General features: G+C 45.0%; 1 protein-coding gene and 1 long non-coding RNA gene across 2 annotated transcripts in view; one reads left to right on the plus strand and one right to left on the minus strand.

Annotated features, from left to right (window-relative positions):
* LOC104848799 overlaps nucleotides 1-6,526 on the minus strand; it is an 11,597-nt gene extending 5,071 nt beyond the window's left edge. Inside the window, exons 1-2 of the long non-coding RNA XR_776536.2 lie at nucleotides 6,239-6,526; nucleotides 2,061-2,122 (exon numbers count right to left, since the gene is read on the minus strand). This is a non-coding gene — a long non-coding RNA (uncharacterized LOC104848799). The remainder of the gene's footprint in view (nucleotides 1-2,060; nucleotides 2,123-6,238) is intronic.
* Galm (galactose mutarotase) overlaps nucleotides 4,718-13,414 on the plus strand; it is a 71,771-nt gene continuing 63,074 nt past the window's right edge. The window contains exon 1 of the mRNA XM_010604974.3: nucleotides 4,718-5,031. Within this exon, the coding sequence (XP_010603276.1) occupies nucleotides 4,842-5,031 (190 nt within the window). The 5' untranslated portion in view covers nucleotides 4,718-4,841. The remainder of the gene's footprint in view (nucleotides 5,032-13,414) is intronic.

Genomic DNA, 13,414 nt, shown 5'->3' on the forward strand with positions numbered 1-13,414 from the left:
TGTTTCAAAATATTTTTTTTTTTTTTTTTTTTGGTACCGGGGATCAAACTTGGGACCTTGCTCTTGCAAGGTGGGCAGGGGAACCACTGAGCTAAATCCCCAGCCTAAATGTTTGTGATGTGAGGTCTGTTTAGATCTGTGATAGCTCATAACTTGAATGTTCATAAGTGGAGGATTTGCCATAGTTTTGTTTTGTTTTTGTTTTTATGTGGGGTACTGGGATCGAACTTGGGACCTTCTGCTTGCAAGGCAAGCGGCAGAACCACTGAGCTAAACCCCCAGTTCTCAAAATATTCTTAATGCTTAAATGTAGTCCCGTCGCTCTTTTCTGGGTACATGTTGTTTTTGTGTGCTCAGCGTCCATTCCCAGAGTGGAAATAGCACCCAGATTTCCCTCAGGAAATCCCCCATGTCCTCTCCCAATCTATATTTTGGGATAAAGCTGACCCCACCCTACAATGATCAGATAATCAGTTTAGGAAGGGCATCGGATGAAGCCTGCCCAATGAGATTCAATTCAGGCTTTGGTTGACACTAGTGGGAATGAAAAGCTCACTTTACATTGAGATTTCAGAGCTGGGGATTTAGGTCAGTGGCACTGTACCTGCCTTGAAAGTGCAAGGTCCTGAGTTTGATCCCTGATACCAAAAACTGAGTAAATTAATTAATTAATGCATGCATATAAAAAAACAAATAGTACTAATGTAAAGTAGGATCTGTGGCTGTTAAGAACTTTTTCTTCTTTTTTGTCTTTGAGATAGGGTTTCACTAGACAGTTCAGGCTAGCCTCGAACTCACTATACCTAGGCTTGTCCCAGGCTGGGCTCAACCTCTCGGAGACCCTCCTGTCTCAGCCTCCCAAGTGTTGGGATTATAGATATGTGTCACCACACCAGGCAGGACCTTCTTTATCTACAGTAAGTGAATGCAAAACTCTCTTGAGACCAATGTGACCCAATGCAAGCAACCAATTTTTAAAAATCTACAATTGCCTTAGAAGATGATCATGTTTACATTACTGCAATGTATGAGAGTGTACAAAATGGTTCGTGTTCTCAGATGATCACAATCCCAGGCAGCAGATAAGGAAGTGGTTACGTGCTCCTATCTCTGCAGCCCAGCTACCTAGAATAAAATCTTGGTTTCCTGACTCACTAACCAACCGTGTGACCTTGAGCAACTCTAACCTCTGTAAGTCTCAGGTTCTGTATCAGATAATAGTGTTTGGTCAGTGGTACTGACCACAGTACCTAATACACTTTCAGGATGGTACCAAGGAAAGTTTTATGTTTACTAACATTTTACTAGCATTACCAACACTTTATGCTTAATAGCATTCAATTAATAATAACTGGATGGACCAATGAATATGAATTATTCCCATTTTATAGATGAGGGGACTGAAGTTCAAAGTGGTTGAACTAATTACCCAGACAGTAAGTACTAGTGCCTCTCGAACTCAGGAGTTCTGGTACCGAGACAGCATTCACAAGAGCATTATCTACATGGAAGAATGTATCCTAGACTCATTCAATAATTATTTATTGAACAACTAATATGTGCAAGTCACTATGCTTGGTCCTAGAAATTTTAAAATAATCCTAATATAGCTAGTTATCTGTGAGCAATCCTGAAATTACAAATACCTTGAGAGCAGTCCCCACATTTCCCTTCATCCAGAGTGAATTCTGAAAATTTAACTGGAGTTTTTATAGAGGCTAGAGATGAAGATCGTATCATGTTAAACTAGAATTTGCTCAAAGAAGATCCTATCTTCTTTATTAAGGTATAATCAGCATTTAGCACAGTGTTTGGCAAATACTCACTTAATAGCTGACAACTGAAGAACATGTCACACAGGCAAACTTGGTCCATCTTCCTAAATAACTTCTCACGTGCCCCCCATGATGCCTCCCCCGTCTTTTTTGGGGGATACCGGGGATCGAACTCGTGCCCTTGCGCTTGCGAGGCAGGCACCGGAACCACTGAGCTGAATCCCCAGCCCCTCCCTTCAGAATTTTTGATGAAACTGGCCTGAACTGCACTGTGAAGACATGTACCTCTCCGGAACTTCATAGGATTCTCCCTGGTATACCTGGCTTCCAATTACAGGAGTTTTTATCTGCAACAAAATATAATGAGTTTGAGTTACAAAAAAAAAAAAAAATTTAAGTCAAAATATTGAGTTGAAGAGCCAATCTCATGGAAAGATAAGGAATCCCAAGAAGAACCAGCAAGCAATGAGACAGAGAGCAGGTCTGCAGTAACATATCAACGGGATGGAGGAGAATCCATTCCAGCTTTCCTTACAGACAAGCTGAGAGTTGGTTTTGTAATTATATCTCGGTAAGCGCAGCAGGCTGGCAGCAGCTTCAAGTTTTAAAGTCATTTCTATGAATTCAGAGGCTAAGAGGTCCCAGGAACAGTGCATGCTGCGGAGGAGGAGGGCGGGGAGGAGGAGGAGGAGGAGGGCACAGACAGGGTCTGAGGACTCTGGTTTCCTCAGGCCCAGCTTGGCTCTGTTTTGGGGACTAACCTCCAGCTGAGGAGAATCAGGCTTTGTTCTTTTATTCGTACACCTGACACCTTCCCCTCCTCCCAGTTGAAAGAAAAAAGAATTCCTCTTTTACAAAAAACGTCACAGATCCTACTCCCTTTACCTCATAACCATGCCCTCAGGTTTAGCTCAAAATTAAATGAAATACTTCCCAGAATTCGGCAGTGTTTCTTTTTCCTTCCCTGCCCTTTCCTTTCATTTTTCGTACCAGGGACTGAACTCAGGACCTTGCGCTTGCAAGACAGGTGTGGTGCCACTGAGTTAAATCCCGGGCCCGTAGTGTTTCATTTTTTATATTCCCTCCTTGCTTCCGACCTTCTCACAGATGAAGAATATTAACCTAGATGGGGTGCGGGGTCCTGCAGCATATCACTGTGAGATTAAGAAAGTGGGCCAGTTAAAAAAAAAATCAGTCCGTGTCTGACAGCTGACTGAAACTCAAGGTGGTCCTCTTTGGAACAATTTGTTAACGATTTCAAAGTGAAAGGAAAATGAAATCAAGAAGTGTACTCCTTCCACCTTAGGGAGACATCATGCTATGTTTCATTTTCTCCCAAGCCAGGCATCTTGGTACTGGCTACTCAAATGTATTCATTTCTTCTGTGATGGCAAAAACTTGGCAGAACACTGAGAACTGGAGGCAGAGAGAGGGAAAAAAAAATGTGGACTTCCTGCTCACAGAAGAGATTCGAAGACATCCTCGCTAACACAGCATTGCTGAAAGGGCTTGTGCGTGAGTCAGGCACAACCGTTAAGTGGGCTGATGGGACTTGCAGAGCTGAAGAGAATTTCTGATGAAGCAGCAGGCAGGAGTGCCTGTCTGTTATTGTGTGCATGTAGCCGGGCCTGTAATTTGACTTGCTTGGGGCTTTTTGTTGTGATTATTATAGGCTGCGAGTCCCTAGGCCTGTTGCAAGCCTGCTTTGCCTCTGCTATCAGAATTCCTCCATGGCTCACGGTGGAGAATTGAGGCTTTGTGGTAAGAATGCTAAATACTCCTTTAAACTACACAGAAAAGGCCGAGAGACATTTTTATTAGCATCTGATTAGAGGAACATGATACCAGTCCTCCTAATTTCCTCACCACAGATGCCTTTCCCAACACACTGCAATCTGGCTGGATGCTGTCTGAAGCATCCAGGAACCAGGCCAAAAGCGGGGCCCAGCAAAGAGGACTGAATATGAAGACAACTGAGTAAAACGTGTCTTTAGGCTTCCAGCACTGCCTCTTCCCCAGAGCCAGTGCCTTTCTAGTGAAATACAGAGTTACCCATATTTTATCTCAGTCTTACCAAGGCTCTCTAATAGATTAATTGTAGTCCATCTTACAGTTAGCCATCAACTCCCTACCTTCCTTCCTTTCCTTGTTGGTACCAGAGATTGAACTCAGGACCTGCTGGTGAGGCAGGTGGAACCACTGAGCTAAATCCCCGGTTATCAAGTCTTTCACTACATCTGATTCGAGATAATACCATCAGAATAACCTGAGGGATGTAAAAAATGCAGATTCCGAATTATCACCCTAGGCTCTGAGAATCAGAAATTGCAAGAGTTGGCCTAGGAATATGCATTTTGTTTATTTATTTATGTAGTTCCGACTGCCCTGGAACTCACTATGTAGCCCAGGGTGGTCTCAAACTCACAACAATCCTCCTGCCTCAGCCTCCCCGGGGCTGGGATGACAGGCATGCGCCACCAGCCCGGCAGGACTATGCATTTTAATACCTCCTCAGATAATGCTGAGGGCACACTAAAGCATGACAATATTTAATGACCTCAGGACTTTTGTACTTATGGATTTATTCCTACTTGTGGATACGGAAGCTGGCGTCTACAGGGATCTCGCTATAGCTTTTCACTTAATTTCTCCTAAAGGAAGTTGGACTTCAGGAACAAGAAGGGAGAGCTCCGGGAACGTCAGCTCATCCCAGAAGCCAGTTGAATTTCCCGACTCAGGTTTTGGGTTTAGAAAGACTACAGGCCCCAAAATGCGATGTCACCTCCCAAGGACTACCATTCCCAACATGCAGTGCGGCCAAGTAAGTAAAGGAAAAGATTGAAAGCCGGGCTGCAAGAGTGTCCTTCTGGCGCCCGGGGCAAAAGATTTAGAAAAGCCCCAGAGGATTTTTTTTTCTTTCCAGGATTGGTCACTCCCTAAATCCAGACGAGGAAGGGGAGGCGCCTAAGCAGAGTCCCGACCTTTCTCCAGTAAATTTGAGTCACTTCGGGCTTGGCCCCTGGCGTTTGAAGGACTGAGCGTGTTAGCGCGCCCCGAACTTTCCCAATGGTTTCGGTGACCAGAAACGTGTTTGGAGAGCTGCCCTCGGGGGGAGGGACAGTGGAGAAGTTCCAGCTGCAGTCAGACCAGCTGAGAGTGGACATCATCTCCTGGGGCTGCACGATCACAGCCCTGGAGGTCAGAGACAGGCAGGGGAAAGCCTCAGACGTGGTGCTCGGCTTTGCCGAATTGGAAGGTGGGTTGCATCCGGTCCCGGTCCGCCGGCGGACCCCAGGAGCACTCGTGACACACCCCGGCTCGCTCGGGCCGCCCGCGGCACCAGGGTCCCGGGGCAAAGTCCCCGGAGCTTGGGACCGACTAACTCGGGAGTGCGTGGACTTTGGGAACAGGGTGGTGCGGCGATCGGTGCTTGGAAAAAACCAGAATGAATGCAGATCGTTCTAGGATTTGGCGTCCGATTACCCATTCAGGCTTTGCCTCTGGTTAGTCAAAAAGTCTACTGAGATTTAAACAAAGCTTCAGAAATCCTGGGGCAATCTGAACTGCAGTTTTTGGTTCTTTTCCGGGGGGGGGCGTGGCTCCCAGTTCTTCCCCTGTGCTCTTTCTGAAGCAGTAAAATCAAAACACGCGCCCTCTCTACTTCCATGTTCCGTTGTCAGATTCTCCTTGAGGCCTATCCGTCCCAGAAATTCCCCATAGTGCAAGCTAAGAGAGGAGAACTTGGCTGTTGGGGTCCGCGGAGGTATAATGCTCAGCCTCCCTTCTGCTCAACAAGCATATAGTTAAGGAAAGGAGTCGGACTCCGTCCAGATACTAGGCCACCTGACTAGGTGAACAATTCATCGCAGTCCTTAGGCAATCAGGATCATGCATTAATTCATGGATTTTAAAACTTTGAATTCAGGGCCAGGGATTTAGCTCAGTGACACTGCAACCTCCTAGCAAGTGCAAGGTCCTGAGTTCGTTACCATACCATACCATAAAACAAACAAACGAACCTTTTAACTCAGCGAAATCAAGTCAGCAAGACAAACGAGGCCCCGGCCTTTGAGGGCCTTGCAGTTTAGTTGAAGAGATAGATTTTAACCCAGCAGTTGCATAAATAAATAATTACAATTGCAATTTGATTGCAGCAAGGGAAAAGGTAAATTGCATTTATCTCTTGCGTTATGGTGCGACGAGACAGAAAACGAGGTCTTAAAACTGGCGGGAAGCCGAGAATTAATACCTTCTGCTCTCTGGTGGGATAGACAAATTCTGCTTGCAAGAAGTTCTGAAGTTTTCTTTTCGGCCTGTCCTTTCGTCTGTTTTCTCTCTTTAGATGTTTAAATAGGCTCACGATTTGAGGTCAACAGGGAAACCGAGAGCCTTGTTTTGCCCATAAACTTTCATCTCTTCAGTAAAATTTAAGATAAAAATATCGCGAGGATCCCATTCCTCACCTCTGGTTGTCTTTAGGTGCCCTGAGCTTCCGGTCTTGGCCTGGAGAGGGGACTCTGCCTCAGCAGACTTCCGGTAATCACCAGTGAGGAGCCTGTGAACAGGGAACTCAGGGGACTGACTGGTAGGAAAGGGCGTGATGTGGAGAAGGATCAGGCACAGTTCCCCTTCCTGTTTATGTCCAGACATCTTTAGAGTCAGGAGGGCAAGGCAAGGGTCGAAAGGATCCCTTAGAATCATTTTTGCTGAGTCATTTTTCTCTGCTGAGCGCTCAACCCTCTCTTTTTTTGTACCGGAAATCGGGTTCAGGGCCTGGAGCTTGCCAGGCTGGCGCTGGGCCGCTAAGCTTCATCCGAGCCCTGCATGAGATAAAATCACAAAGAGATTACTTGTGCCTGTGCAGAATCGGATCGCTCATGGAAGCCAAGGAGAATTGATCTATAGCCTAGAATTTCAGAGCCAGCCAGGAAGTGGGAGATCAGCTGTAAGTACCTTCTTTCATTCCCTGGTTTCCATGGCTGCCCACCCCCTACTAGGACACACACACACCTCCCTCACTTCTTGCCATATTTAGTTCTGCCGTAAGAGTCACATAGATCTAAAAGCCCAAGCGGTCCTGGGAATTCATAGGAAGCGTGAGCCACAGTCACACGGCACCCAGGAAGCACCAGTTTCTTGGTAGGCAGGAAAGTGCCAATTGTACTAAAGTGCCAAGTGCGTGGAAATGCCAGTTGTACGGAAGTATAAATTGTGGGAGGCCATTCGCATAACCATCTGTGTGTCTGTGACTCCTGAGAGGGTCTTGAAAGAAATATTCCTAAAAGTGAGAAAAGACGGCTCCCCGTCCCTCCTGGCAACGCATCTCGAGAATGTTTGCTAGCATTTTCTTATCAGGATGCACGCAGCTTCACAAAATGCCAAGTTGAGTCAAAGCTTTTCAAATATTCTTAGTTCTGGGTCAAGAAGGACATTTTCATTCTACTGTCATTTAGAAAATTTATCCTAAAAGGAATAAATGCTATTTTCAAAGCAGAAATTGAAGGAGAATATCGTTAGAATATAAAATAGTGCTTTCTAATAGGTTTAGTGGTCTTTGAGGTTATTCTGAATGGACCCCAGTTCCCCTTTTGAGGCCCTGTCTTTCAGTTTTTTCATAGATTGCTTTAGTATTGCCATAGAATTCACATGTCATAACAGGAAGCAGATTGTCCCTGTCGTAAAAGTATGAAAAGGCTTTCTGCAACTCTTGGTTGATTCTGATGTCTTAAAACCCATATTAAGAAATGAGTGTCAGTGGTTATTCTTAAGGAAGGAACCTGGAGACCGGCATTGTGGAGCAAGCCTGTAATCCTAGCACTTTGGGAGGCTGAGGCAGGAGGATCGCCATGAGTTTGAAGCTAGCCTGAGCTACATAGTGAGACTGTCTCAAAAAAAAGAACCTGGATAGCTGGGGTATAGAGCATAGGATGGACACAATTTTCACTTTTTATATGCTTTTTAAATATCTAATTATGTAAAAAAATATATGCAGGCTGAGGTAAAGTAATAAGTTGACACGATAAAGAATTATCTTGACATTACCATGTCCCCAAAATGTTTTGATCCATGAGGAAAGGGCCAAGCATGGATAATTCCATGAGATGTGGGCCTTTTGTCACTGTTAAGCTGGATGTAAACAATCTTTAGTTTCTCAGGTTACATAAACTGCTTGGATGGCAGCCATTACTGGAGGTAAGAATGGTTCAATTTCTCCCTGGGAAAATGAGATCTTTTCTCTGTGTAATTCTAAAGAGGTAAAATCTACAATCTTTTAGTTATGGTCTGGGAAAAAAACCAGTAATGCCTCCTGTGAGTTTTTCCTACCATTTCTTGTCTTTAAAAAGGTTTTTCATCTAAGTGTCCCACCTACACTTAGATTTCTTTCAAAGCCTGTGACGAGAATTATTTGCTTATAAGTCACAGATACAAATAACCTGTCTGTACAATCAGTGAGACTTTGTCCCCTTGATTTTTCCCCTACTTACTACCAACGCCCTATTATGATAATGGGAACTGTTATGGAAAAAAATAACAGAAAAAACAAACTCTGGTTTTAGGGCTGGGAACTTAGCTCCAGTGGTAGAGCACTTGCCTAACATGTACATGATGCTGGGTTTGGTCCTCAGTGCCACGACAAATAAACAAACTTAGTGCTTTTAGAAAACCTGAGTTTAGAAGGAGCGTGAGGTGGGAATCGAAGAGATCAGGGTAGAAGCTGCAGTTGATTGTTGACCCCCCCAGCAGGGTTTGAACTCAGGACCTCTGCTTACCAGGTAGGTGTGGCACCACTGAGCTAGATCCCTGCCCCTGGTTTAAATCTCTACTTTATCCCTTACAGCTGTGTGGTTTTAGGCACTGTGACTGACTGGTTCCTACCCTGAACTGTCCTGGGATGATTAAATACATCGTGGACTGTGACGTGTCTCTAATCGGAGCGAGCAGTTAATCATTTTTATCTCTTTTCCTTTCTTTGCCCCAGATATCTTCCCTCATTCTACTAGAACTTTTTGTTTCATTTTGTTAGTCTGCAAAGCATATCACGGACCCCTGGTGTGGTGACGCACGCCTGTTATCTCAGCGCTTCCGAGGCTGAGGCAAGAGGATCACTGGGTTTGAGGCCAGCTGGGCTGCACGGTGAATCTGAGGACAGCCTGAACTACAAGGCGGAACTCTGTCCGCTCAAGGGGTGAAAGTGTTGAGAGAAGAACAGTGAACGATTTTATTTCCATCTGAAGTGGGTGTGATAGTGGGGACCTGGGGATGTCAGCAGAGTGGAAAGACCACATCCCCTGGCCAGGCATTTATTAATTTATTCTGGCCAGTGCCTTCCCTGGGAGAGGGTTGAACTTTCTCTCGCTTCAGCAATTGAGTTGATCAAGTCAGCATTCCCTGGACTGACCTAGGAACTTTGAACTTTTCATAGAAGACAGTATTTTCTGCAGTGCAAAACAGCTTTTCAGTCATGCGCGGCTTGGGGTTTGGAGGTTATCACTTTTTGTGACTCGGACCTGAGGTGAAACCTTAGTGACATTTGTGTGAACTCTTATTTGCTCTGTGATGGATTTTTTCAGAGATAGCTAGGAATAACGGTTTCTCTGTCTTCTGCTTTAATCCTTAACAACTCTTCCTCCAAACTGGCAAGTGCTTTGGCTCTCCCTGGGCTGACTTAACTGTGGCCGGGGAGTGGCTTCTTCTCAGGGTCGCCTTGCCAGCCTGTGACAGGAGTCTCGCTGCTGGGTCTGTGCTTGTCTTACGCACCCACCATGCCTCTGGGCCAGACTGGCGCTCTGTGTGCATTTGTGGAATAATAACCAACCATAAAACCTAGAAATACTACTGTACCTGCACCCACTCTCTTTTTTTTTTTTTTTTTTTTTTTTTTTTTTTTTTTTTTAGCTGTTTTGAGGTTCAGAAAACACTACCCCATAGTAAAGGCTTTAGAAGTAGTTTCTGACTTCCTGTCTTAATTGCTCTTTACCAGGCCAGGCTGTAAGAACCAGAAGCCCCTTTTCCCCAAACCAACCATAAAACCTAGAAATACTACTGTACCTGCACCCACTCTTTCTTTTTTTTTTAGTACCGGGGATTGAACTCCGGTCCTTGCACTTACAAGGCAGGCCACCGAACCGCTGAGCTAAATCCCCAGCCCTGTGCACCCACTCTTTCTAACAGTTGGCCATAAAATAATTCTCTGCTGAGTGTAGTGGCACACCCCTGTAATTTCCCATCTGCTTGGGAGGCCGAGCCAGGAAGAAGATTACAAGCTCAAGGCAATTTAGGGACTTAAGCAAGACCCTGTCTCAAAATAAAAGATGAAAAGAGCTGGGAATGTAACCCAGTGATAGAGCACCCTTTGGTTTCAATTCCCAGAACTGCAAAACAGAAGAAAAAAATTCTGTCACCTGCCTTGTTTGATTGTAGGTCACAGGCTCCCCCATTCCAGAAAGGGGCCCTGCCCCACACTTGGGAAGGAGGAATGCTGCCCACATGGGTCAAAAAGAATCTAGACAGAAGAGCTGTGTTGGGTTTCTCCTTCGGTCACTATTACTTTATCAACCCTTTTGTGTCCAATCCTATTTCTGCACGGCTGTCCAAATTTAAGCACACATAAGAATGGATAGTTCACCCGGAGGTTGTTGAGTCAAATATACTACGATCAAAGAAGTACATGACGCTTTTCTCTCGGTAGCCTGTCTTTTGCTAGGATCCTTGATGATGGTTAGGAAAGGGATCAACCTCTTCTCTGAGTGAAAAACAGGTGAGACAAAAACAAGAAGAGCTTGTTTGGCCCTTGGACTGACTCCTTCTGGCCAACCAGTGGTTATGGCAGTCATAGATGGGGCTTATCAGAGGTAGCTGGATCTAGGGTGTGTTTTGTTTTGTTTTGTTGGTTTTTTGAGACAGGGTCTCACTATGTAGTTGAGACTCACCTGGAATTCACTATGTAGCCCAGGCTGGTCTCGAACTCACAGCGATCCTCCTGCCTCAGCCTCCCGAGTGCTGGGATTACAGGTGTGCGCCACCACGCCCGGCTAGGGTGTGTGATGCTGGCATCAAGGATGTGATGCTGGGATTGATTCAGGTGCAGTGCTAGGATAAAGGGTGCCCTGGGTATGAGTGCTACCTGCCCTAAAGTTAGGTAGCCTGGATGACATAAGGGATGGAAAGAGGGTTGCTGCTCATCACTTGTTGCTTGCTGCTTGCTGCCTTCTGCCTACCTGCTCCATGATGCCCCTCTGCCATGACACCTGTCTTGGAGCCAGCAACTATAGACTGAAACCTCTGCAGACTGTGAGCCAAATAAATCTTTCCTCCTTTAACTTTGGGTGTCAGGTATTTTGTCTCAACAACTAAGATACCAGTGTAAGTAGTTTTAAAGCTACAGCTTCAAAAGACCAGGAGGATAGAGAGCAAGATGGAAGCTAGTAGAGGGATCAGCCGGGCCCGTGCCTAGCGATGGCATTTGGTTGGTCAACTAGCGTGATTTGTGCTTTCAAATAAAGTCAGTTCTCCTTATCTGTGGATTCTGCATCTATGGGTTCATCCAACCACAGAGAAAATCTTTGGGGGAAAAGAATTGCATTTATGCTGGCTGTGTTGGTACATGTCTATAATCCCAGCAACTCAGGAGGCTAAAGTAGAGGGATCACAAGGCTAGCAAGGCCCTGACTCAAAAAATAATAGTAAAATAAGGGCTGGGAATGTAGTTCAGTGGTAGTGTGCTTGCCTAGCATTGTGAAGCCCTAGGTTTGATCCCCAGTACCAAAAATAAAACGCATTTGTACTAAGCATAGTTAGACTTTCTTTTCATTCTCTTAACAATATAGTATAGAAACTATTTACATTGTATTAGGAATTATATGTAATAGAGAGATGACTTAAAGTATGTGACAGGGCTGGGTATGGTGCATATATGCCTGTAATGCCAGCACTTGGGAGGCTGAGGCAGGAGGATTGCTGGTAGTGTGAGACCAGCCTAAGTTACACGGTGAGTTCAAGGCCAGCCTGAACTAAATAGTGAGACTCTTAAAAAAAAAAAAAAGTAATATATGTGAGGATATGTGTAGGTTATATACAACTGCTACCTTTTTATATAAAGGCCTTGAGCATCTGCAGATTGTGGTATCTTGTGGGGGTCCTGGGATGAAGCCTTGGGGTTACCCAGGGAGGAATGTTAAGTAATGTGACAGTTTAGAGCGCAAAGACTCAAACTGCCTGGATTCAGGTGTTGGTTCTGCCGCTAACTAGTGTTTTGGGGCAAGTAAATTTTCTACCCTCGGGTCCAGTTGCCACATCTGTCAAATAGAGGCAATGATAGTATCTACTTTAGAGAGACACTCTGAGGATGAAATGAGTTCACCGTGGGGCCACAAGGAAGTGACTAGGATTTAGAGAGAGCTCGCCTGTGTTAGCTGTCCTGACGGTTAACAGGTTAGCGTCCAGATTAGCAAGGAAGCAGGTGGGGGACCCTGAAAGAGAGCGATTCATGTTTAATTTGTGCCCGGCCACCTGAGGTGTGGGGACTTGTGGCCTGCAATGGGCCTGAGGTGCAGTCTGGATCGAGAGCCCCTCCAGCCGTGGAAAAATAGTTCATAGGCTTGAGCTGTACTCTCAGCTAATCCAAAGAATGCAAGGTGGCTACAGAGGACCTCGGGAAAGGGGAATGGAAACCTGAGCGATCTGAGGGAAAACAGTTGCAAGAAATCTTAGTGGTAACACAAAAAACAGCCTGTATATGGACCACAATCCCTTCCGTGTAAACCAGGCATAGGGGAACTTAAAGAAAGGAAAATTTATCAGAGGATGCCAGGCACAAAGCTGGAACTGCTGTGAGGCATCATCAGTTTGTATAATGTCCCTCCCCACAGAAGAGTCCATCAGTATCTTAAGCTCATCAGTGTGCCCTGTCGCCGCGACAAGGAATGTGGTAGAAAGATACGTAGTGACATGGAGCGATCTTAAGACATTGGACAAATGAGAAGCTGCAAGAATGTGTATGGTACACTTCTGTATATGTAGAATATGTGCATATGTGTTTGTGTGTGTGTGTGTGTGTGTTTGTATATGTAGTTAATTTAAAGAAAAAAATGTGCATGCCAAACTCTTAACAGTGGAAAAGGAAGAGATGAAGAATGGCTTTTATGTTTTACCCTGTGTTAAGGTTGCTGGACTAGCAAATTTTGTAAAAATATAGGGTGCCTAGTTTAAATTTCAGGTAAACAACTGATATTTCACATGTATAAGAATACTGTGAATATATTTATATTAAAAATCATTGCCCCAAATTCAAGTGTGACTGGACATCCTATATGTCCTCTGGCAAGCCTGCATTATATCCTTTTTGTATTATTTATTTATTTATTTATTTTGGTTTTTTGAGACAAGGTCTCGCTATGTAGTTGAGGCTACTTTGTAGTCTGGAACTCGCAGAGATCCTCCTGCCTCAGCACCCCCAGTGCTGGGATTACAGGTGTGTGCCACCACGCCTGGCTTGTATTATTATTTTGTTTGTTTGTTTTTTGAGACAGGGTGTCACTATGTAGTGAGTCTGACCTGGAACTCACTATGTAGCCCAGGCTGGTCTCGAACTCACAGCAATCCTCCTGCCTCAGCCTCCCGAGTGCTGATTACAGGCGTGC

Source organism: Fukomys damarensis, unplaced genomic scaffold (genome assembly GCF_012274545.1).
Source record: "Fukomys damarensis isolate Sample0158 unplaced genomic scaffold, DMR_v1.0_HiC HiC_scaffold_2, whole genome shotgun sequence".
NCBI lineage: Eukaryota > Metazoa > Chordata > Mammalia > Rodentia > Bathyergidae > Fukomys > Fukomys damarensis.